The sequence below is a fragment of the Hemicordylus capensis genome, chromosome 6 (genome assembly GCF_027244095.1).
Source record: "Hemicordylus capensis ecotype Gifberg chromosome 6, rHemCap1.1.pri, whole genome shotgun sequence".
NCBI lineage: Eukaryota > Metazoa > Chordata > Lepidosauria > Squamata > Cordylidae > Hemicordylus > Hemicordylus capensis.
Window position 1 is genome coordinate 44,302,247 of NC_069662.1, and position 26,347 is coordinate 44,328,593.

A 26,347-nucleotide genomic window follows, 5' to 3' on the forward strand; every position below is an offset into this window, starting at 1 on the left:
TTTTCCCTGTTATTATGGGGATTTCCAACAGTAATTACTCAAAAATCTTTAGATTGATGTTTTTCAAACCAGCAAAAGGCACCAGTGCCTCATGGACCTGAATTTTGGGGGAATGCTAAAAAGACACCAAACATTTAAAAATATACATTATCTCTGGTGAAAAAGGTTGCCCAAACCTCCTTTTAGAAGTTAAAAACCTAAACTGCTATATTTCAGCCATTTTGCAACAAAAGTGAACCAAGGTTTGAGGGGTGGTGTGTCTTGCCCCCTGGTTGAAGTGTACACAATTTTAGAGGGATTGGGTGCATACATTTGACTTTATGAGCAATAGAATGTTCAGGGCTTCTAATGGCGGAATGTTGAAAACACTCCTCATCTTAATGAAACTGGCATGACTGTGCCAGCCCAGTATAATTGAACAGGGAGTTATTTGCACATGGCTTCATGCTGGGGGTAAATGTTGAGTGAAGCCACTTCGAATCACACTTGCGGCATTGAGGGAAGCAGCCCCTCCCCTCTGCTCTCAGGTTTTGTTTTGATGCAAGTTCACATGTTTTCCTCCATGTTTTCCTTCTAGCCAATGAGGGGGAGGGAGAGAGTACTAAAGAGCTACATCTGCATTTCTAAAGAGAATATCCTTCTTACCATTCTAATGATTCTAAGTCAGTGCCTCTCCCTATTTGCTCTGGCATTTTCAGAAAAAGTAGCTTACAATCAGCATTTTTAAAACCCAGAAATACCTTGAGATAAGCTAGAATTCGCAAGAAAAAGCCCGATTTGTGTGTGGAGTGGGTCCAAGGATCTCGAAGGGACTTTGGGGTAAGTTTGGCTGGAGTGTGGACGCACACACTCTCTTCTGAAGGAGATTTGGGGTAGAAGCCCTGTCTGTAAAGCCTCGGGGGGGGGACAAATATCCCAGGGGCCCTAGCTGGTGGGAGGAAGCTGCTCTTTTCTCTCCCCCTTGCACCACTCAGAGGCGGGGGTGGGGGTGGGAGACTGGGGTACAACCTCACTTTTTGTCCCAAGCTGGCTATGCCCCTGTGTTTATCACCTGGTGCATATGCAATTCTAGCTATGCAAAATATATTTTGTCTTATCCAGGGGCATATCTAGGATGGGGCAGGCAGGGCACGTGCCCTGGGCGCCACTTGAAGGGGGGGCGCCATTTTTTAAAATTAAATTTTTTTAAAAAAAATGGCCACCAAAAACAAAATGGCCACCGTGTATGCTCAAATGGCCTCTGTGAGTCCCTAGGCCATGCCAGGCCTTGCAGAGGCCATTTGAGCATGCGTGGTGGCCATTTTGTTTTCAGCCTTTAAAAAAAAAAAAATTAATGGCCACCGCACATGCTCAAATGGTCCCTGCGAGGCCCTAGAGGCCAGAGGGGGGAGGGGAACCTTTGCAGACTCCCTCATGGCCTTTAGGAAGCCCCTCAAAGGGGCTACAGGTGAATTGTTTTTTTTAAAAAAAATAATACAATATAAGTCACTGTACACATATTCAGATTGGCACTATGTACAGAGAATCAGGGCTTGTGAATACTGAGCTGATGTTTATGAGCTAGGATTGTATTCATTTGCTCTTACTTTGCTTCTTGTGATAAGTGAGTTAAATGTGATGTCTTAATAATATGGCTGTTAATGGTGAGTTTGTCTTGGAATCAGTGTGAAATCCATAGTATTAAGGCCCACTGGGAATTTCTTGCTCTCTTTCTCTCATTTTAACTGACTTTCTGAAATACTAGAATATATTCTGAGCAGTGACACAGTTTACTCTGCATATCCTTTAATTATTTTCAGAGTATCTGGGAAAAGTCAAATTATCTATTGATTTTTAAAACTTATGTAATGGTGATGCTACAATACATAGTAGAGAATTAGACAGGCACTTCTGTTTAGTTTTCCAAGTACACCTCCACATAGTATTTGGGTATTTCATGAGCTCCAGCATACTGAAATTTATAGTTTGCCAGCATTTTTTGGTCTGGCTATGTCCACTGCCATATAGTTTTTGAAATATTAAAAGATTAACAAGCTTGACTTGTATTTTTCAGCTGATATTATGGTGAAGTTATCTGAAAGATGGGTGTCAGATGTTTGGACAGGGGGCCCTTGTGCATCAGAAAAATATGTTCCAAAGGGCTGTGAAACCCTCAGGGACATCTTTTGGGGACACACAGTGGGCTTCAGAGGGAAGGGGAAGTCAAAATGTTCATTTTGATTGTCATTGGACAGTCTCCCACGAGTGCAATGGAGCAGCAGCAGTCTGGATGCTGACATGGATTCACATGTGCCTTGTCAGCATTGGTATCAACCAGTGTCTTTATGCCACTTTTATGCATTATATATTTTGTAAACATTCCTATGGCAAAATACATGTGTTGCTACATTGTACTCATGACAGAATCATGCCATCTTCTCCATAAATGGCCATTGATAGCCCCTGATATAGTTTGATTGATTGGTCGGTCAATAAAAGATATTACAAAAACAGCATAAAATGCTAGTGCTGTTTCCTTTTAAGGAAATTGAAGTGTGCTCCTTGGACTGCCATGTAAGCATACTTGGAATCAGTGTCCTTGAAAGCATATTATGTGTACAAATAAGCCCTATTCACAAGTTACATTCAATGCACAAACAATGGTACACTTCATATCTGTAGCCTGTGTTTGAGGGGCCTGTACCCAGGTCCAGCTTTTAAATGAATCCATGTACAAGCATTCACAGAAAAATGTGTACATGTGTAGCATCTGTAACATATGAACATAATCTAACATATGAACATAATCTAACATCTGAATAGGGCTATAGATATAAAGAAAATCAGAATTTATCTGATGGCATTTTCAGCTCAGTACAGAAAGGAGTGCTTACACATGCATTGTAGAATGTGGAGCTGGTTTTATTACCTTTTTGAGACAGAGGAAGCTTCTTATGGATGTGGATTTTAAAACATCAGCACATGTGGTACAAGAAGTCCATATAGAGTTTTGTGACCCCTTCTTTGCATTTGTGCACCTTTTGGAAGTTTGGAACTCATGAAGCTATAAAACGAAGGGATTATTGAAAGAATAGTTGGGTGCTTTTAGATTTTATGTATTAGCCCATATGAAATATTAACATAATGGGCATTATTGGTTATTTTAATGTGTATGTATATGTGAATTTTGATGATTTTAAGGATTTATGTATTGATTTGAGTATATATGTGGGTAATTCTAAAACAGTATATATTAAATATCCAGCAACTTTCATCCTTTGGTATGTTTTGAGAAAAATCCTTACAGTATTAGGTTGCAGTTGAATGTGTCCCCTTAATGTCTTTTTACAGATTTATTTAATATTGCATAAGCAAAGGTTTTGTGTGGGTGGGTTCTTGTGGTGCAATATAGAGTTTCTATTGGACTCACCTAGGTCCTTCTTTTTGTTGCCATTCTTTCACCTGAAACATGTCCTTTATTTTTATTTATTTTTTGTGGGGGGGACTCTTTAAAAAGTTGAAAAACTTCTGTGGAGAGGGGTGGGAAAGTTGGCCTCATGACTGTAAACTATGAGAGCAGGTCTGCCCTTCCCCGTGCCAGGGATGCACCTAGGCAATTGGGGTGCCTCCAGCAGCCACCCTGCGCCCGCCACGCCAGGCCTCTGGGTTTTTTGGGGGGGGTTTTTTTGCATAATTCAAGCCACCATGGCATGTGTGTGGCTGAGGGGTGGGCTGGGGGGTGAGCTGAGCAGGACTTGCCTCCCACCCCCCACCCCTGGTGGTGGTGACCGGAGTGACCACTCAGCCTGTCCATTCGGCCCAGAGGCTCTTGTTTACTGCGAGGTGCTACAGCACACTGGTGCAGTTAAAATAGATTGCCACAAGCCCATGATGCCACGTGCTGGAGCGCCTCGCAGTTATCAAGAGCCAATAGACAAGCCCAGCGGTCACTTCGGACAACACTGGGGGAGCAGGTAGGCAAGTCCTGCTAAGCTCACTCCCCAGCTGCCACTCCTCGCTTAAATTATACAAAACAAAAACCCTTTTACATGTTACAGAGGACTCATGCAAGGCTTATAAACTTTGTGTCCAACTGTACAAGCAGCAGCTGCAGCCCACCCCTATCCACAAGCATCCCCTTCCTTCAGAATTTGTTAACAGAAGGGGAAAGTCAAATGAATAGAAAGTGGCATGTGGGGAGCAGGGAGGGCAGGACTGGGATGACTCGCCCCTGGTGCTCTGACACTTTGAGCTGCACCCCCAAGACAGTGTTTGGATTCAAACCAGAGCCAGCATGACCAGTAACAGTAACTTGTGACTTCACAGTCAGCCACAGAATTCTGCCATCATGGTTCCCCTTGGAAACCTGCGAAGATTCTGCAGCAGGCTCACTTGGCAGCATTTTAGATTAGCTGAAGCATCTTCGATAAATTGGCTGTCTTTGGCTGTCAGTTTATTAGCAGCTTATCAATTTAGTTGTCAAGATGGGTGGCTGTTGGTCATGTGTAGCCTGCAGGTAAGTCTCTGGCATGGTGGATGAAGCAAAATCTAATGGCGGTGTGGACTTGGTTTTTAAAGATGCCCTTCCGTTGTTTTAGCCTGTCTGGGCAGAGAACTGAAGCCCAGCCTGCTGTGTTCACACGTGTTTGTGCTCCCTGTGGGAACTTCAGTGGTCACAAGTTCACCACCACTATTCACACCACACAGCTTCTCCCTGAAATGCAGGCAGCCCTCGAAGGTCACCTGCTTGGCAGATTTCCACTGTGTTTCTTAAGCTTGGAGGTCCTAGACCGGTGAAGCTGTATCACTCAGGAACTAATGGCTGGCTACTGTGGGCCCACTTGGGGGGTTGTGGGGAAATCCTTCCCACCAGTTGAAGCTGACTTCAAAAGCTGCCCGCCAGCACCCCCATGTTATTTCCAAGAACATGCCTAACCTTTTCTTCTTTCATGTTCCCATAGGTCTCACCCAGAGGCAGAACCAAAGTGAGTTGCTCTCTTCTCTACCCTTGACTCCTCTTAATGCTTTTGGCTCTGGTGTGGCCAGCTGAAGGGATGGAGGGAGCAGGGGCGTATCTAGGGTAGGGCAAGCAGGGCACGTGCCCCGGGCACCACTTGAAGGGGGGCGCCATTTGGTAAAATTAATTTAAAAAAAAAAAAGGCTGCTGAAAACAAAATGGCCACCATGCATGCTCAGATGGCCTCTGTGAGGCCCTAGAGGCCAGCGGGGGGAGGGGGAAACTTTGCAGATCCCCCCATGACCTTTAGGAAGCCCCCTGAAGGGGCTACAGGTAAAAAAAAATTTTTTTTAAAAATTAATATAAGACACTGTACACATATTCAGATTGGCACTATGTACAGAGAATCAGGGCTTGTGAATACTGAGCTGATGTTTATGAGCTAGGATTGTATTCATTTGCTCTTACTTTGCTTCTTGTGATAAGTGAGTTAAATGTGATGTCTTAATAATATGGCTGTTAATGGTGAGTTTGTCTTGGAATCAGTGTGAAATCCATAGTATTAAGGCCCACTGGGAATTTCTTGCTCTCTTTCTCTCATTTTAACTGACTTTCTGAAATACTAGAATATATTCTGAGCAGTGACACAGTTTACTCTGCATATCCTTTAATTATTTTCAGAGTATCTGGGAAAAGTCAAATTATCTATTGATTTTTAAAACTTATGTAATGGTGATGCTACAATACATAGTAGAGAATTAGACAGGCACTTCTGTTTAGTTTTCCAAGTACACCTCCACATAGTATTTGGGTATTTCATGAGCCCCAGCGTACTGAAATTTGTAGTTCTCCGGCATATTTTGGTCTGGCTACGTCCACTGCTAAATAGTTTTTGAAATATTAAAAGATTAATGAGCTTGATTTGTATTTTTCAGCTGATATTATGGTGAAGTTATCTGAAAGATGGGTGTCAGATGTTTGGACAGGGGGCGCAATTTCAGTGCTTGCCCTAGGCGCTATTTTCTCTAGATACGCCTCTGGGGGGTAGTGATGAGGGGGAGGTGTTAGCCCAGACATAGCCCAAACCCAGGTGTGGCATATATTGCCTCATCAAGGTGAGCCCATCTCCTTTCCATGTTCAGAATGCCAGTAATTGGCTGCTGAATCAAATGCCAATTTCATCAACTGTCCCCTTGATACCTTTGGCAGGCTGCCTCCCTCCTATTTAAAACACAAAACAGCATGTATGTGTCCCTTTGTGGGGGGGACTTTTTAAAAAGTGGGGAAAATACACTGGAGAGGGGTGGGAAAGCTGGCCTCATGACTGTGAACTACGAGAGCAGGCCCACCCCCCGCCCCGCCACAACCAGTCAATCCTCAATGAAAAATACTCTGAGCAAAATGCAGTAAGTGACATTCAATGGCAATTACATTCACTGCTCCCAACTATGGAATCATCCAAAATTAGCAGGGCCAGCTAGAAGGATTAGGGGAGAGGACATACTTGACTGCATGTGAATTAAAATTAGAGGGAGAGCACATACTAGTAATACCCCTAGTAATACTAGTAATATCCCTAGTATTACTGGGGGAGGAGACCCTGTCTTTCCTGTGATTTGCTACTAAGAATATTTCTCTTTATCTCTGCAGGGATGAAGATGAAGAGGGGGCACTGACAGGTAAGTGGATGATGAGAGTGCCTGCTTCTCCTCCTGATGGATGGATAGCAGGAGGGCAGGTTCAGCCACTTCTATCCTTTGCTGTTGATGCAGCCGAAAGTGTTAGAGGAGACGGGGGGGGGGTGCTCTGTGAGTCACATCTAGCTATCCTCCATTCGAGGAGGAGATGGGGAAAGAGCTGTGGCAGCAGGCAGGTAGGTTTGGTCATTCTCCTTTAGAGGTTGTGCACTTTTGAAAAAGTCCTGCAAGAACCCTTTGCCCACACCCAGCCCCAAAACATCCTCTGGGTCTTTTTCTCCCTGCCTTCAAGAAGAGGAAGCTAATTATTTCCAAAGTATCTCATTTTTTGACAATTACATGGGTCAAGATGGAACTGGAGGATCACCTGAAAACAAGGGCAACATTTCCTGGCCAATGTGCTCTGAGCTTGGTCCAAAGAGACTCTTTCTTTCTCCGACCACAGTTTTCTACCTCTAGGAGCCAGGCCCGCATTCCTGAGATCATAGCTATGCTTCCTACTTATGGCATCCAGGCAGATTTTCAAGACCCCCCACCCCACTAGGCCAAGAGGCTGTAACTGGGGGTTGGTTCGTGAACCAGAGATAGTCCATGTCAACCATCAGCTCCCATTCTGCTCAAAGGAGAAGCTTCTTTCCTCACACAGAAGGGAGAGCCCATAGCCCAGTAGTGGAACAATTGCTTTGCATGCACAAGGTCTCCTGTTGAGACTTCATCATCTTCTGTTAAAGGATCTTAGCTAGCTAGGATAAGGCCTCTGCCCAAGAGTGGCTACCAGCCACAGTAGGGCAAAGAGAGCCAGGAGCATGACTTGGTAGAAGGCAGCTGCACTTATATGTACAGCAGGCAGAGCCTGGCCATTGCACTCCCTTCTGAAGTGTACTTGGTGAGGGCTGTCTTGCCAGTCAGTGCTATGCAATGTACTCCTCTTCATTCCTTGCTTGTTTCCTTGGGTGGCCCACCTCACCCACAATCCCAGGCTACTTCCCAGCTGGCTAACCTAGGCAGAAAATGGAGGCCATTTCTATCAGGCCTACAAGCCACAATCATTTCCTGATTCCTGCTTTATTTCCTCTCTTTCAGAAACCCAACGCATGTTGCACCATTTTCTGGGGGACTCCCCAATGTTTTGGGGGACACTCTGGGGAAAGAGCTCATTGAGGAACCCTCCGTGCCAGAACCCCTTCCAGCATCTCGCATCACCAACGACATCCTGGAGGAAGAGCTCACTGAGGAACCCTCCGTGCCAGAACCTCTTCCAGCACCTGGCATGACCAATGACATCCTGGAGGAAATGCTCACTGAGGACCCCTCCGTGCCAGAACCTCTTCCAGCACCTTGCATCACCAACGACATCCTGGAGGAAGAGCTCATTGAGGAAACCTCAACGCCAGAACCCCTTCCAACACCTTGCATCACCAATGACCTACTGGTGAAAGTGATCATTGAGGATACCTCAGTGCCATGTCCTTCCATCCTCACAGACACTCCAAAGGAAGCAGCTTCTGTGTCAGAGCCCTTACTAGAGCCTTCCATTGCTGATAATTATCTTCAGCAAGAAGTAGAACTCCTCAAAGGGTTACAGCATGACTATGTCCAGCAGCGTAAGTATTGCGACACCTCAGAAACCTTTTGCATATACACCCAGCACAAAGATCAGCTGCAGTTTTGATACCCAGCCCAGATGATGGACTAAGCCCTAACACTGCCCTTTTTGCAAGTCACCAGTACTCAGCCTGGTCAGCACATACAACATTTGTTCCTTTTTGTTCTCTTTGTTGCAGAACTGAGGGTTCGCCGCATTTCCCAACAATTCCCTCGTTCTCTCCGGGCCATCAACCTGCAAATCGGACACACGCGGACAAGGCTCATCCGCAGTGAAGTTCGGCTGCAGCGGTGGGAAAGGGAAGGTATGTTCACAGCATGCCCCTGAAATTGCTGCTGGGCTAAGAACGGCTCTTTTGTTTATTTCATGTTGAAATGCTTGATTTGAGTCTGCATCTAAGGTTTCAGGGGGGAGGCCTGTGAGTGGGTTGTCAGAGCTTGCTGAAGTGTTCCTTCGTTTTCTGTCTTTCATGTGTCCAAGCTCCAGTGCCTGTAATCCAAGCAGCTTCTCAGAGTGAGCAGTGAGGGCAAGTGATGGTGGGTGTGGTAGGATGTCAGCCTTTGCAGCTGACCTCCTGCTGCTGCTTCTCTCTTGCAGATGTTCCTGCAGGCCCTGCTGCACTTCTCCAGCCCTCTGGGTCTGATTCATCATTGTCCTCTGCCTCCCTTGAGGTTGCCTCCATCCCACCCTCCACCTCCACCTCTTCCCTCCTCCTGCATCCCTCTCCACCTCCTCCTCCTTCCCCACCTCCTCTGGAGCCGGACCTCAGCAATGTGAAAGAAACTCTGCAGAGTTTGGTAGAGATGCAGGTCCATCAGCTGCATGACCGTAAGTCTCACAGAGGCAGCACTCCATAACCTCTACCTTTTCCATCCTCATTGTGATTTTACAATCTAAAAAACTTATAGTCTAAAAACAGAGGCAGGGATACAATAGAAGAAGTAGAGGGAAGCTGAGGTGGGGGCAAGTGGGGGAAAGGTGTGTATGTATTTCAGCGGCACCTCCTTAGGACAAGGGAGACCCAGGTTTGAATTCTCATCCAGTCATGAAACTCTCTGGGTGACTTTGGGCCAGTCACTTGTCCCACAGCCTAACTTACCTCTTAAGGTTATTGTGAGGGAAAAATAACCATGTATAAACCTCCCTGAGCTGCTTGAGGAAGAGCAGAATATGAATGCTAAAAGGAAAACAAATATCAGCCCTTTTGAGTTTAAGCTGAGATGAAACAGGAAACCAAGGAGGATGATATACAATTGTGCATATTGCAAATCCTCCTTATAGTGTCATCAATGTACATGGGCAAAAGTTCCCTTCCCCCAGGAGCATACAGTCTAAAGTTTGGCTTTGGAGAGAGAAGTGAGGAAGAGGAGGAATGGGAGAGGAAAGCATAAGAGGCATTCAATTCAAGCCGATGGAGCTGCCTCTACTGAGGCATTACGCCAAAGGCTGCGCAGTGGAGGTGGGTTTTCAGGTATCATTGGAGGGATAGGAGAGAGACGAGGGGCCACATCTGAGTGGCTGTTCCAGACCCAAGGGTCAGCGGGAGGGAAGAGAAAGAGTTGTTTTAGAGAGCAGGAGACCTTCAGGTGGCTCCTGAAGACAGAGAAGCTGGAAGAGCAAAAATCAACCTGACGAGGTGCAAGTTCACCGGGGGGGGGGGGTACATAGCCATGGAGGGTTTTCAAGACAGAGAGGAGGAGTCTGTGCTGGGCATGGAAGGGGACTAGAAGTCCGTGCAGGGACTGACATGGTGGAGGACAGGCCCCTTCACCCTGTTTGTTTTCTCTCCTTCAAGGCCAAAGAGACCTCCACAGCTGCCAGGAATGCTTACAAAGCTTCAAGGCACTGAGGCGGCTAAGGAGCAGACTGGCCAGGGTGGAAGCCACTATGGGGATCATGGTTCCTCCAAGGGAGCTGGACGTTGCTGAGGAAGAAGGGGAAGGCAAATTAAAAGAGACAACTGTGCTACTATTTACATAAGTAGCAATAAAAAGTTGTGTATATATTTTTTAAAAATTAAATATTTGTTTTAATAGGATGTAGAGATAGAACAGCAATAAAACTTGCATATTTATTGTTTAAAAAAATAAAATGTTTTATTTTAAAGAAAATACATTTGTCTTGCTTTGAATATTCTTTGGGTAGAGTTGGGTAAAAAGGTCTTTGGGTTAAACTCAGCTACAGAAAAGACTCTCTTTGCTAGTCCACTCAGGGCCAAGAGATGTTTGAGAGGTTCAAGATGTAGCTCAAGATAGACAGTTCCTTGCCAGGAGGCTCATACAGAGCTTGTCTGCCCCAACATGTATGGCTAGGAGGCTGGATTTTGGCCCTGAAGAGGGATCTGCCCCATGTGGAAGAGGATGGAATGGTGATGCGGAAGAGGAAGCTTGATTTAGGGCAGGGCTGCACAACTCCAGCCCTCCAGCTGCTGTTTGGCTACAGTTCCCATCAACCCTGACTATTGGCTACTGCGACTACTGGGGACTATGGGAGCTGTAATCAAACAACAGCTGGAAGGCCCAAGTTCGAGGCCAAACGTTATTCTCCAGCCCTCTTATTTTCCACCAAGAGCCAAAGCAGCAGCTGGAGGCTTAGATCCAGGCGGAGTCAAACTGAGTGACTGATTTGGCCCTGGGGGAACAGCTAGGAGGTGGCACCTCCATTTCATCTGCAGGAAGAAAAGCCGTGGGGGTGGCTCTCTGTAGAGCATGACAGGAAAGAACCAAAAAAGGCAGCCTCCATATCAGGCCACCTCCCAGGACCTTCCAGCCTTGCTTGTACTCTGGCAGAAGAACCCAAGGAGACCACCTTTATATCATGAGAGCTCTGTATCAGGCCTCCACCCAGGGCAATCCATCCTTGCTGATACTTCAGGGAAAGAGAATGAAGAGGCCCCCTACATAGCAGGCCTCCTCCCAAATGCAGGATCAGCAATGAGATTAGACCTTTAGCTTCCAGGCTGTTTTTCTGCCGGAGAAGAGAGAAGAAGGAAAGCCTGAAAGAGAGCACTTGTCACTGCAGATGTTAGATTTGATATGACAATGAAATAAGACAGCAATGCAGGGACCACTGCATTAGCTACACAACTCAGTGGTCGAATGCCTGTCCTTGACCATCTCTAACAGCCCTTAAAGATGGTCAAGTGTAAGGACAAGAATATGTTTGCTCTTGAGGCTCATTGTGCATGCACTGAGAAGAATCATTAGAATCAACAGAAGATGCCTTCTTAATGGGATACATTGGGCTGAGTGTTTGCACCTAGAACAACACATCACCATGGCAGTGCTGTGCCCATGACTGCAGTAATGCAAAGAGGCGATGTTTCAGACAAATGGTGTGCCTGATTCAGACAGCTCTAGGCAACAAGCTTGATACTCTGGCAATGATTCAGGAATATCATCCAATCTTCAATGTCAGTTTCCTTTTAAAAGTGAAAGAGTTTCTGTAATCCTGACACCATTATTACATTTTATTAACATTATGCTAACTGGATGGTCATACATTGATTTTCTTAAAAGGATTCAATTTCCTGGCCAGAGTGACCAACATTTAGTCTACTAATTGTTTTAACTTAAGAGAAATAAACAGCTCCAGGAGATATGACTGTTTTGGATGCCCCTTAATAAAAACAGAACTACTTTTATAGAATTTCCTTATTTTGCCAAGACCAGATGGCTGAATTTTGAAAGCACATTTAGCAAATAGTTTCTCTTTCTCTCTCTCTTTTCTTCTGATAGAGAATAGTTCATATCTGTATCAATATATGCCAGCCCAGGGCCAACTCCAAAAGTAAATGGGATATTTGGCCCAGGGGTTGGGGAGCCAACAAAACAGCAGCTGAAAGTCCCTTGCTGTTGCCTAGCAACTAATACACATCCCTTTGCCTTGGCTCAGCAAAATTGCCAAATCAGATCTCAACATGGATATCACAAGCCACTGCACACCTAACCATGACAGTGCCTGCAACGAGGCAAGAAAGGATGCATCTTGTCAAGAGAAAGGCACACCACCTGCATTCAAGGGTGGAACTTGGGGGGGCAGCCAGGGCACGTGCCCTAGGCGCCACTGAGGAGGGGGTGCCACACCAGTTCCTGCCACCCCCACCCCATTGCCCACCGGCCCGGCCCCAGGGCCCCTCAGCCACTTGCCATCCTGCTTGCCTTGCCCTCCAGCTCTGGCCTAGGATCCAAGCGGCCTGCAAACCGCAGAGAGCTCTTCTTCTCTCCCCGCCTCTTAGCTGATTGGCAGGTGGGCGGGGCTTCCAGAGAGGCCTCCGTGTAGGCCTCCCTGAAGCCTGAACTTGGCATTCCCCCGCAAGCCACGAAGGAGACGGGATGGAAGAGTTCTCTGCAGCAGACTCTCTGCCCAGACCATCCACCACAGCTTTTGCAAGGTAGACTGTGAATTCCTTTTTGTGGTTACCCTCCCCCCACCCCAGGTATATAGGGATCTGCTTGCCATAGGGCTTTGATATGGGGGGTGGGGAGACTGAGAAGTCTCTGAATATTTAATTTAAAACAGATTGAAAAATTTCTGGCTTTAAATTTCTGGCTTTTTATTATCTAAAAAGGCCTGTTGCTTGTTTCATGGCAGAAAATTACAAAAACTTCTGGAACAAACAATATTATATTCATTCATTCATGTATAAATGCACTTATGTTCAAGTTGTTTTGCAACCCAGAAGGTCTGAGTGAGAACTGTGAAGCATGTGTTGTGCTTTTATTTTATTTTATTTTTCTTGTGTGTGAACTGCTCTCCAATAACTCACAGGACTTCAGGGTACATCTGGCCAACATGTGAATGCAGAAGCTCCATTCCAGAGGAGATGTGTGTTAAAGGGCTTTAAAAGCCTCATGTGAAAAACCTCCTGGAATCAAACTTTACTGAATTTGTTCAAGAATTCTGAGAAAACAAACATAGGCTCACCCTGCATGGTTGAAAGTCTCCTTTGCTAATCTGCAGCAAGGAGGCCATTTTAATAATTAGTGTTTCTGGTGTGTTCTAGGCATTAAAAGTAGCACAAATATATAGTACTCAATGTATATCACTATATATTGTGAAGTGTCCGTGTATGTATTCAGTGAAATGTATTTCCAGGCAGCATACTTATTTTGAAATATCAGACTTAAATCCTTGGGGGCCTGGGGTGCGTGGAGGCCCTGGACATTGAGGGGCTGGTGGCCCATTTTAAAATCTCATCTTGGCCCATTCCAACCTTGCTATGCCCCTGGCATTCACTACACATGGGTTTCTGCACAACACCTGCACAGAAGAAACTTCCATGTAGAAAATGTGTCTCTTGTAAACTGACCTTGAATTTTCCATCCATGACTGGGATATCTGAGATTTAGAATCCTCTCTAATAAAACGCTTGGTGTCCGTCTGTGGACGGACAACAAGCGTGTGTCCGTGCCTCCCTGCCCTGTTCTGCGCCTGCGCGAAGCGCAGACGCAGAACAGGGCAAGGGAGACACGCTCGCCGGTACCCGGCAGCCATCTTGGGCGGCCAGAAGCGGCCACCCCGAAGAAGCCGGGTAAGCGGCAGCGGGGGACACTGGCCGAGGAGGCGGCGGAGCCATGGCAGAGGCCTGGCCGCCGCCGCTTACCCGGCTTCTTCGGGGCGGCCGCTTCTGGCCGCCCAAGATGGCCGCCGGACGAGGCGGCAGAGAAAACGATGCGGCGGTGGGCCCGGGCAGTGGTGGGCCCGCCCGGAGCCGCAGGCGGCGGTGGGTGGTGGGCCCGGCTGGAGCCGCGGGCGGCGGTGGGTGGCGGGCCCGGCCGGAGCCGCGGGCGGCGGTGGGTGGCGGGAGGGGGAATGGCGGCGGTGGTCTGGAGCGCACAGCTCCACTAGCGCCCGTTATCCAACGGGCTAAAAAACACTAGTCAATAATAAAAGAACAGCACACTGCTTGTGATGGGAAGGGGCAAATTACAACGATTTCTTAGTCGGGCAGGGGCTTGTTTTGGCCCTAGCAGAACTTGGCTGTCTGCTCCTGTTAAAAATTCCTCTATCTAGTGTGGCAAACTAATGTATCCTCCTCCCTTCTGGTGTCAAAGTAAGCACTAGTGTGATGAATGCACATATACCCCTTCATGAGCCAACAGTCATCATAAGACAAAGGCTGGCAGGAATCATTCACTGGTTTATAGACACACACACACACACCACCACCTTCTTCTTCCCCTATTTTGCTAGTGGCTATTTGGGCAGGTGATCCTCTAGTCTAGGACGAAGTCATGTTTTTTAAAAAGCATGATATGAGACAGAGAAAATGACACTTGGAATCCTCACATCTCCTGACTGTTGTTCTAAGTCTTTTACAGAGATGGCTCATGTTTTCAGGTTTTGATCAACAACCATGCCTAGATGGTACAGTGTTCCTTTTAACAAGGATTTCCAGATATTGTTGACTACAAGTCCCATCATACCTGTTTGGACAAGGGCGCAATTTCAGTGCTTGCCCTAGGTGCTATTTTCCCTAGATACGCCTCTGGTCTTATCTGAGGGTTGGATCTCACAGTCTTGCAAATTAAAATTAAAATTGGAAATACTTCAGTATGTTTGGGAGTGAGACAATTGCCATAATAAAAAGTGTACATATTTATGACATCAAAATATTAAAACTCACAGGGATGTAGAAATGTACTTTGCTTGCACTCTAAGCACATTGGGCAAGAACTGCAGCACTTCTATGGCTTTCTTACACTGCCTAGTAATATATGCTAACCAAATGCATTTTTTAGTAAGCTGGCAAACTGGCGTTACCATTTTTAAAACATTGTAAGAGACCCATGAAGGTCGCACTCCTTATCATGTAGCTCAGGCAGATGGTCACCAGAAAGCCTCTCAAATGTTATTGTGGCAAAACCAGTATTTCTTCCCTCTTTCAAAAGATTCCTCGCTTTTACAATAACCCCTTCAAAGTGCACACCTAGACAAACGAACATTGGTCTAAAATGCAGTCATGCCACAACAAATGTTTTCTAAAGGCTCCCAAAATGCAGAAGACTGGCTATGTTACATGACTGTGGGGTGCTGATGATCTCTAACTGATTTCCGAGAAAATTGTCCTCCTCGTTCTACGTCAGAAGGACAAGTGGACGGTTTTCATGGTAACTCTTTTCCTTCTAAATGGCGCCTTCAATTACCCTCCAAAGAATAATGTACCTATTTAGCCAAGGGATGAGACACTCTTGGGGGTGGGGAGAACAGTGAGTGTGGGGGGGAAAGGGTCCTTGAATTTTTCTACTTTCTCCTGATGCCAGATATGCTTTGTGAATGCATCAAGCCAATTACACACCAGCTGTGCTACAGGCAGCCTGGGGATCCTAGAATGGGTCATTTGCTTTCTCTTTCAGTCCCCGCTCTGATATTGCACAGACCCCCCTAGGTGGAATCTCTTGAGGCTAGATAAATAACAGCATTGTTGCTGTTATCAAGTGTGTTTCAATATGATTACTCCAGCTGGTCCACAAAACAGAATTCTTAATTTGAAATGGATGGTGGTGGTGGCGGTGGTGGTTGTTTTAGCCGTTGCAAAAACCAGAAAGGCTTCAGAAATCCCACGGATATGTTGGCAATGTTTTTGCCAGTTGTATGCCATCACCACTCCAAAAAACTGAAAAATTTTGAAGCTAGCCATGATCATAGAGCCACTATGGAAGATGAAGGCCAAACTATTCTCTGGGAGATCTGTGTTAGAGAGATCTTCCTTATTTCTTTTTGAATGGATGTGCACCTGGTGCGTTGGAGGAGAGGCTGCAAAATCACTCACAGAAGCATCAGGGCAGGGAAGAAACTGGTGTTTAGCACTTTCCCTCCTGCACTGTTTTCCTAATTAAAGTCACCCTCTGCTGTACTTTTGTGAAGCTCCCCTCCCCCCTTGCAAGGCGAACAAGATGCTGGAGGCCCATTTTGATTGAGGAAAGCATTCAACGCCTCCTTCTCCCTGCTGTTGCTGCAAAGAAATCAATAATCCTCCATAGCTGTGTTTTAGGTTTTTTTAAAAAATAAAATAAAATCAGGAGATCCAGTCACTGTTCTCCTATGTATGTAACATGGAGTTTGACGCTGAGAAAAAGTAGTGGCACTGGTCAGTGAAATAACACAGCAAGAGACCCAATTCCTGCATTTGGTTCCAGACAGAGGAGCAAGGCAACACTGGAACCAAGAGCCCTGTGAAGGAGCTATTGCCAGCATGGTCAGACTTTGAATTGAGGGCCTATAGAAGCTTATTAAAATTTCTAGTCTCAAGAACAGTATTATTAATCCTATGCCAAAAGAGTAACTAGCAACCATGGGCCAAATAAGACCTTGTTGACTGCTGAGATTACTTGATGCTGCTGGACAGACGTCAGTAACTGAGACTGTAGATGTCCTCACAAAAGCCCTGGTCAGCACCACTGTTAAGCAGACCGACAGAAAGGCTTTTCTCAAAGGGAATCGCAGAACGTTAGCATTGGAAGAGATCTTGGTGTTCTTCCGTTCCAGTTGACCTCCCTCCTTATTGCAGGAACCTGCTACAGCATACCTGAAAGATGGCCATCCAACCTTTGTTTGAAAACCTCTAGAGAGCCCACCACTGTTACCTTTAACAGGGATTCCCAGAAGTTGTTGACTACAACTCCCAGAGTTGTATCCCAGCTTCAATGGCTTTTGGCTGGGGATTTTTGGAGTTGTAGTCAACAACATCTCGGAATAACTGTTAGAGGGAACATTGGAGCCCAACACTGCACAAGACTGTTCCACTGTCAAACAGCTCTTACAGTGGAGAAACTCTTCCTCATGTCCAGCCTAAATCTGCTGTCTTGTAATTTCGATTGAAAGCATATGTGTTCTCTGAAGCAGTGCCACCTGCCTGTCTCCCCTCCATTTGCCAGTCCAGGAGTGGACAGAGTAGCACTCTTCCTAGGACTTCCCTACAGACGACTTTCGAGGAGGTGGGTCATGATGGTTCACCGTTTCTTACCCTTTTTCAAAGTAACTCACTGGCAAACAGTTGTTAACAGAGGGAATGAGTGGCTTTCTTGCTATAATCATGAGTTTCTCCCCATTGTGCCATTATTAAAGCAGTGTGACTAAGTACACGACACGGGAGGAGGCAGTGGTAAACCCCTCCTGTATTCTGCCGAAGAAAACCACACGGAACTGTGGTTGGCAGGGGTTGGCACTGATCCGAGGACACAACTTCACCTTTAAGTACAACTCTCTCTCTCTCTCTTCCCGCCCCCCTCTCATACACCCCCCCCCCCACTCCGCTTTTCCAGCTCCTGTTCTGGGCTACATAAAAAGCATAGCCAGACATTCAAACATTCCGACTGTTTGTTCCCCTTTGGCTGGCATGAGCAGTTGCCACGGTAACCTTTGCCAATAGCTCTCCCCCCCACTTCCTGCTCTCTGAGGACCATGCTCATTATCAAACTGCACTAGTAAACACTACAAAAAAGGGAGGGGTCACCACGAGTGATTCAAGATCCAGTAGGCATAGCAAAGATAAGCATGGATGGTATACAGAACATTTGTGAGATTGTCAGTGGCCAACTTGTGAACAGGCACAAAAACCATGGTTCAAAATTAATCAGGATTACACACATCCATCCATACATGCAGTGGGATATATACACTGGGAACATTAACAGTATGTGGTAAAGAGCTCCCGTTCATCAGCCTTCTTGCAAGAAATGTGGGAAGTCAGAGGTCCTTCTCTCCCACACCTTCCAGTTTTGTTTCTGTATACAGTTCTGTGCACCAAGGGTGACAGGGCACCAGGATGGAGCCTACTAAGTTCTGCTTATTGTATCGCCTTGGAGAACATAATACAGATTTGTTGCTTCCTTTTGTTTCCTTCCCTTAACAACACTAGTGGAATTTGACAAAAGCATGCATGCAAGCAAGCAAAAAATGGGCCCCAGTTTTAATGAATGCATCAGATTTCCATACTTGGGGCAGGCTTAGTCAGTTCTATGTGATGCTGTCTTAGAACATAGGAACTAGGAACAGAGGAAGCTGCCATGTATTGAGCCAGACCATAGGTCCATCTAGCTCAGCATTGTCTACACAGACTGGAAGCAGCTTCTCCAAAGTTGCAGGCAGGAATCTCTCTCAGCTCTATCTTGAAGATGCAAGGGAGGGAACTTGGAACCTTCTGCTCTTCCCAGAGTGACTCCATTGCCTAAGGGGAATATCTTACAGTGCTCACACATCAAGTCTCCCATTCATAAGCAACCAGGACAGACCCTGCTTAGCTAAGGGGACAAGTCATGCTTGCTACCACCAGACCAGCTCTCCTCTGCATGCAAAAGCACTGTTGCAATAACAAACATGTTGGAAATAATAGTAAAAGAAGTGCCAATATTTTGGCACTTCTAACACTCAGCTGAAGCACCATTGTAGCAAAGGCTCTACTTATCTCATACCCCAGTCCCAGTGATCAGCTAGAAGAAAGAAGAAACATCAGTACCCGACACTATTGGTGTTAACTCTTTCTGCACTTATCCTGGAAAAACACAAGGAGGAAGGCTTTCATATAGGTCCAGGTTCTTTCCAAATCTTTTCAGGGATTACTATAGTTTACCCTAAATATGCTCATGTTCCCTTAGAAAATATATTATTTTCTATATGTACCTGATGGAATAGCACATTGTGCCATGTTTTTGTTACATCTGTATCCTACACTTCATGCACATATGGATGATCTCTCTCCATCCCTCCAGATACTGACAGGATCAGATTTGTTTAGCAAGAGATCATCCTCTGGAAAAAGGCCAGGAGGTCAAAGAGGACATTACTAACTTTAGGGGCCATTACAATGCAACACCCCTCTCTCCAATGAATTCTGCTGGTTTTGCCCTGCTTCCCCCTGAATCTCTTGTCCTTTCTTTTGAAAGCTCCTTTAGCTTTTATTCCTTATTATATCCCTGCTGATGATGACTTCCACTCTTCCAGTTCTATTGGCCACCTCAGCCGCCCAAAGTTTTTATTTTGCCCTCTACGATTCTGCCTCTGTAAGGATTTTCCCTTATATTAGGCACTCCCTCCCTAAACCTATGTGACTTTCTCCTTCAGATATCTCTTGGAAATTGCCCTCTTCCCCATAACCTTGGGAATATCTTCTTAAATCTTCATTCCTAAACACATTTTAAGTATGCACAGCTGCATTTGCCTACATCCATCTCTCCCTGCACTTGCCTCTTCCTGTCCCCTCCACCCAGCACTTTCTATTTCAGTTCCTTGCGGGCAGGAAGCTGCCTGTGAAGCACTGTAGGTGCCAAGTATGCATATAGTACTGTAATACTATTATTACATAATAATGTAATAATAATGCTGTCCAAGCCAAATATGGTAGAAATCCTTCCCTTTCTACCCTGTCTAATCTTTGGATATGACACATACACGCTGAGAAGATCCAAAAGAAACCATTTCTTTGAGATTGGAGGGTTCTGTATAGTACTGTTAAGATGCAGCACAGAGATGTAAATGGGCAAAGTGGTGTGCCACATCTTTTCATAACAATACACTTCCATTGTACAAGCAAAATGACAAAATTAACCACACAGTGTGAGCTTGCAAAACTGCCTTTGGATGGCATCTTGATTGCACCAAGCTTGTGATTACTTTCTTACCAGATTAAAAAAATCCAGTTTTTCACAGATTGGTACAGGCCAATATTACCTCCCACACACACACTTTTTTAAGCTCTCTCACTGGTATAGCTGTCAACCATCTTCTCCTATTGTAGCTGATCACTGGCATACATTGCAACTACTATCAAACCATATGTTCATCTAGTCCAGGCCTGCTTAACTTTGGCCCTCCTGCAAATGTTGGCCTACAGCTCCCATAATCCCTGGCTATTGGCCACTATGGCTGTGGATTTGGGAGTTGTAGTCCAAGAACAACGGGGGTGGGGGGGCAAAGTTGAGCAGGCCTGATCTAGTCTATCATTCTGTTCCCAAATAGCAGCCAGCCAAATGACCCTAAGAAGTTCACAAACAAGGCATGAGGGCAACAGTTCTCTCCTTTTACTTGTCTCCAGCATCTAAGTATTCAGAGATATACTGCCTTTGAACATAGAGGTTCCATTAGATTCTAATAGCCAATTGCTATTGTGGACCTGTTCTCCATTAATTTCTTTAACCCTCCTTCAGAACCATCTGAGGCAGTGACCATCACAAGTTAAATTCTATATATGATTGATATGAAGAACTGAACATATATTACAGTGTTTGACAAATCCAACTCAGTATTGTCTACACTGACTGGCAGAGGGCAACTTGCAAGGGTTTCCAACAAGGGTCTTTCCCAGCCCTACCTGGCAGATGCCAGGAATTGAACCTGGGAACTTCTGCATGCAAAACATATGGGTTACCGCTGACCTATAGTCCCTCACTGTGAGCAATGACCAAGACTTGAGCTTATACAGGTCCAAACAGTTCAAGGGGAACAAACTTTACAAAGTTACCTGTTTGACACAAGTGCTTTCCTTTGTCCTGAATCTGCTGTGGCTAAGTTCTAGAATTGTGTGTGGGGGGGATATCTGTTCTCTCTGTCGGGCTTAGATTCACAGTTTTGTAAACCTTTATCCTATGTCCCCTTAGTTCCAAACCATACTTAATGGCAGCAGATCTGTGTCTTTAAACACAGCTCCGTTTCCAGTATATCTATTGTGGGGTGAGGGTTGGATATGCAATTTAAAGCACCAAAATGGATGCATGGGGTGGCCTACCCTCCTGCCTGCTGCTCTCACTCCCTGTACACCATTCCCCCCAAGTCTCCCCTCCACCAGCACTGAGGTGTTGATACCAGAAGCGAGTCTGTCTGAGAGAAAAACCACTTGGGTGGAAAGCACTGTAGCAGGGGGGGGAACACAGTAAGTGTTCAGCAGCCCTCTCCCACTTAAAAACCAAACACCCCAGCTCAGACACAGGTCTGCTGCCATGATCACCCGAGTTATGTCCCCCCCCCCCCGCCAAACTAAACATTCACAAGCTTAGCATTTTATCGGCGACTGTAGCTTTTTAAAGGGGAAAGACCTTTTGGTGGGCTAGATGTCGTGAAGAGACATTATATGTTGCTCCTCTCCTATACAAGGCCACAGCAGACAATTCAAATAGGCTCAAAGGAAACAACCAATCTAGATATACTGAAAAGGGGGGCGGGGGGGTGCAGCGACAATGTAGAGACATTTTATGACAGAAATCTAGATGATGAAAATTCAGAACAGAAGAGATACTGAAGAACATTGATAAAGGCAGGTTATATATAACAAGGCTGGAAAGAATGCTCCGAGTCGCAGAAATAGAAAAAGGTAGGCCAAGACAGATGTCAAGAGATGGTGCAGGTTGTGATCTTCTCCGTAAGCAATTTGTGGTAGTTGCAGTCAGTTCAGTGTAAGTTGAAAACAGATAAATTTCCAGCAAGGTGGAGGCCTAAGACTGGAGGACAATAGTCTTGTCAGGGAGATAAGAAGGATTGCAGGGGACAGAGTTGTTGATAGAATAGCGCAGGAAAAAGTGATTATCATGGTCTGTATGAGAACAAAGACCCTATGTGGGACTATCATGATGAGAACCACCACAGTTCAGGATTAAAAAATGGAACATTTTGTTATTGTGGGAAGCATCTATAAAACAAAGAAAACTAGAAAGAGCTAACTAAAGGTTTATTTTTGGAAGGGCGGTATAGACATTGAATTTATTATTATTATTCTGCAACAATTCCATTTTCTCCTTTGCTTTCCCTCCCTTTCCCTTTTTTGACCCCACCCACCACACTCGTCTACAGGATCCCCACTGGGACAAACATCCAAACAACAAAGCACAAAAAACAACTAGATAGAATACAACATCACTTTAAAATAAAAAAACCAAGATCAAACAGATGGGGCAACTGTATAACCTGTTTTAAGCATCTGCATATAAGGTCAATGAGACCCTGCTAATAGTTCCTGCAGCTGAAAAGGGAGATTCTCCCAAGGTGGATAAAGGGGTCAGTGACAAATTGGAAGCTGGTGGTGATCCAGGACTGGATTAAAACAACAGCAGAATGGCAGGGAAAGGAAGCTTATATAGTAAAACTGATTCAAATGTAAAGAAAAAAATCTGAGTCAATATTTTATTTAAAACACAATTTGGCTTGATTATGTTTTTCACATTATGGATATGAGTGAATGTAGGAGCAAGTATTTAACACACAAAGAAACTCCAACATCACCAGGGATGGTGGAAGTAGGGGTACATCTACCTAACAAATGCTAACTGGTTGTCCTGGCATTTCTTACCTCAGAGTTGTAGCTTTTCAAAGGATGGTACACATTTGATAGACAGAGCTAGCCCACACAGAACTACATGCCTTGAATGTGTGCCCTTAACAACGTGCCCTCTGTGGGCCTCCTCCTTAGGTTTCCCCAATGTTCATGAGGGCCTTACGGTACTTGAGCATTGCTGGGGATTGATGTTTATTTGTTCTGCTGCCGTATGGGGTGGCAACAGCAAAGCTCATCCTCCATGCTCCTCCCCTTTCTTACCTTTCTCCTCCCTTTCCCATCCCTTCCGTGGGCACTGATGGGGCCAAAAAGGAGCGTGCAAGAGTGGTACTCCGTCTCTTCTCTTCCCTCTCTTTGCCAAACAGGAGCAGAGGCCCCTACAGTGATACCTCTCCCATTTGTGGGTGGGACAGATGGCAGAGAGAAGGTGATGGTGGAACTCTACTGCTTCCTCTTCTAGATGCCTCCTCCATCTGCTGATGGTTGGTAGAGAGAAGGAAACAGAATGACTCTCACACGAGAGAGTAATTCCATCACTGCCACAGAAAGGTTATGAGTGCTCAGGGATTGGCAATAGATCTCTTCTGAGGGCCTGGGACCTTTGGCAGCTGCCCAAGGATGCCAACCTCCATCACCCACCACCCTGTAAAGCACGATAAGAGTCAGAACAATTACAGTCTCATCGGACAGCTCCTTTTGTTTGTTTGTTTTTAATGCTTCTGAGTCCATGTTTGTGTAAGCATGTGCAACATTAGTTGGAAACAGGATGGAGCTGGGTAGAGATGTGCTGAATCACAATTCTGCTGCCGAATCAGGGGGCATCACTTCCCTTTAACACAGAGGGCTTACACAGGCCCTTTAAAGCGGAGGAGAGCAGGTCCAGACCTGCTCCTCCTCTGCTCACTGCTATTTCTGCCACCCTGGCGCTCCTCTCAGCTATGTCTGTGTGCCAGTGGGGCGTCTCCCAGCTACCCCTGAGCAACGCTGGCACGCACATGGCCACCGCATCATGTTTTAAAGGGGAATGTCCTGTGATTTGGCACATCCCTAGTCACAAGCAAGAGCCAAGAGCATAAACAACTGATTAATGCAGCCCATTGCAGCTGCTTTAATCTAGGTTTAATGTGCGTTATCCACATTAGTGTGATTATGTGAACCCATACCAAGGTAGTTTATGGTCCAAGATTAATCTGAGATTCCTGCCTTGGCATAGGTTCACAATCACACTAACTTTTTAAATAACTGCTTCACTTGTAAACGCAAAACAATCTTAGTTAAATCCACATAAAACATTATTCCTGAAACAACTCAATGTACTCCTTCCCCCTCCTTTTTCTTTCTGCTCCAGCCCCAACATTCTCTACAGGATCCCCACTGGGACAAATTTCCAAACAGCGAAAAACAAAAGTACTAGATAGAATACGATATGTTGGTAACCCAAGATTGTATGAACCAGACCACGGTTCCTTCCTAAGAACCTGGGCCCATTCAGCACAGTTCACTAAACCATGGAAATCAGGTCTCTTGGAGCTACTCTGACAGATGGGAACAGGAATTATTGGATGGATGGATGGATGGATGGGTTCTGTACAATATCACATAATAATGTGGAGACAATACTTTTAAAAGCTGCCAACTAGCATTATTCTAATTGGGTAAAACAGACTGCCACTACCCTTAGCACACCCAGGTATGTGAATGGTCAAAAACTGCATAGCACTAAAATTATGACAAAAGCTTCAGCTGTTGATTTTTGGCCATTATACAGCTGTTAAAGGTGCAGAGTTGCTATCCATAAAATGGAGCAACCCTAGCCAGTACACCTGTTGCTTGATGGTGGCAACCACATTTAGGGCATCTGCAGGAGGAGGTGGTGGTGGTGGTGGTGGTGGAGGAGGAGGAGGAGGAGGAGGAGGTGGTGGTGGTTGTGCACTTTCAATGCTCTAATCTGTATACACACACACACACACACACACACACGGAAATGTGGCAGTTGAATCTGGAGCATGGACCACCCCTAAGCAGCTGTGACAAACGATGCAGTATTAATAGAAAGCGAGGGCAGAGACAGTCCTACCATAAGGAAAGTTTAGACAGCTGCCTAAGGCGATGGGTTTGGGGCACCATCAAAGGCAGCACAGTGGAAGCCAGAAAGAGTTGACCTGGGAAGCACTTCTGAGCAAGGTCTAGTGAAAGGCAAGGGAACTGTGTAACGACTCTTGCATTGTTCCTATTAATTTGAATGGGGCTTGTGCAGGAGAACATTCCAACAGATTATGCCCTCAGTTACCCGCTGTGATGTGTTTAAAGAGTTTTTCGCAGATAAAATCTCTCGGATTCATGCTGACCTAGATGGAGACTCCACAATTAATTTGATGTCTGAACTGGAGGTGCCCAACAACTCCTCTTATGTGATTCGACTGGATCGGTTTCAGTTTATGACTTCTGAGGATGTGGACAAGCTGCTTGGAGTGGTGAGGCCTACCACTTGTTCTCTTGAACCTTGTCCAACGTGGCTTGTTCTATCTAGCAGGGAGTAGTGATGTGCATAGACTGCGGAGGTGCGGTCCGACACGGGGGGTTGCTTTAAAGGCGGGGGGGTTGTACTTACCCCTCCTGCCATTTCCCCTCCTCTGGTGCTCCAGTTTTCAGCAAAACCTTTGGGGCAGCAGCGTTCCTCCCTGCCGCCCCTGCCCCCTTGTTGTTGTCCAAACCCGGAAGTAACATGGGCGCATGCGCCCGCCACCGAGGAACGCTGCCACCCTGGAGATTTTGCTGAAAACTGGAGCGCCAGAGGGAGAAAAGTGGCGGGATGGATAAGTACAACCCGCCCCCCCCCCCCGCCGCCCTTAAAGCAACAAGCGAACCGGTTTGCAGGCATCCAACATGGCCTGCAAACCAATTCATGCATATCCCTAGCAGGGAGGCTGTTGCAGACAGCCTGGTGGAAATAATAAATGCTTCTCTGAGGGAGGGCAGGATGCCTCCTTGTCTTAAGGAGACGGTCATTAGACCTCTTCTAAAGAAGTCTGCATTAGATCCCTCAGAGCTGAGTAATTATAGGCCTGTTTCCAACCTCCCATGGCTGGGCAAGGTAACTGAGAGGATGGTGGTCTCTCAGCTCCAGGCGGTCTTGGAGGAAACTGATTATCTAGACCCATTTCAAACTGGCTTTCGGGAGGGCTATGGGGTGGAGACTGCCTTGGTTGGCCTGATGGATGATCTCCAATTGGGAATCGACAGAGGAAGTGTGACTCTGTTGGTCCTTTTGGATCTCTTGGCGGCTTACTATGTTATTGACCATAGTATCCTTCTGAAACATCTGAGGGTGTTGGGGGTGGGAAGCACTGTTTTACAGTGGTTCCACTCCTACCTCTTGGACAGATTCCAGATGGTGTCAATTGGAGATTGTTGCTCTTCAAAATCTGAGCTTAAGTATGGTGTCCCTCAAGGCTCCATACTTTCTCCAATGCTTTTTAACATCTACATGAAACCGCTGGGAGAGATCATCAGGTGATTTGGAGCTGGGTGTTACCAGTACGCTGATGACACCCAGATCTACTTCTCCATGTCAACTTCTTCAGGAGACGGCATATCCTCCCTAAATGCCTGCCTGGAAGCAGTAATGGGCTGGATGAGGAAGAATAAACTGAAGCTGAATCCAAAGACGGAGGTACTTATTGTGCGGGGTCAGAACTCTAGAGACTATGTCGATCTACCTGTTCTAGATGGGGGTCACACTTCCCCAAAAAGAACAGGTTCGCATTCTTGGAGTATTTCTGGATTCACACCTCTCCCTGGTTTCTCAGGTTGAGACAGTGGCCAGGGGTGCTTTCTATCAGCTC

General features: G+C 45.9%; 1 protein-coding gene and 1 long non-coding RNA gene across 10 annotated transcripts in view; both read left to right on the forward strand.

Annotated features, from left to right (window-relative positions):
- LOC128331648 (uncharacterized) overlaps window positions 1-10,350 on the forward strand; it is a 56,374-nt gene extending 46,024 nt beyond the window's left edge. For 7 of the 9 annotated variants that reach the window (XM_053265298.1, XM_053265302.1, XM_053265295.1 and 4 more), the window contains 6 exons: window positions 4,941-4,964; window positions 6,587-6,615; window positions 7,717-8,237; window positions 8,418-8,543; window positions 8,837-9,067; window positions 10,035-10,350. In XM_053265298.1, coding sequence (XP_053121273.1) covers window positions 7,904-8,237; window positions 8,418-8,543; window positions 8,837-9,067; window positions 10,035-10,219 — 876 coding nt within the window. In that variant the 5' untranslated portion in view covers window positions 4,941-4,964; window positions 6,587-6,615; window positions 7,717-7,903 and the 3' untranslated portion in view covers window positions 10,220-10,350. Of the gene's footprint in view, window positions 1-1,333; window positions 4,965-5,037; window positions 6,616-7,716; window positions 8,238-8,417; window positions 8,544-8,836; window positions 9,068-10,034 lie in introns of those variants that run through there. The other 2 variants (XM_053265294.1, XM_053265300.1) reach the window with 2 other exon arrangements.
- Window positions 10,351-12,499: 2,149 nt separating this feature from the next.
- LOC128329794 (uncharacterized) overlaps window positions 12,500-26,347 on the forward strand; it is a 39,845-nt gene continuing 25,997 nt past the window's right edge. The window contains exon 1 of the long non-coding RNA XR_008309794.1: window positions 12,500-12,632. This is a non-coding gene — a long non-coding RNA (uncharacterized LOC128329794). The remainder of the gene's footprint in view (window positions 12,633-26,347) is intronic.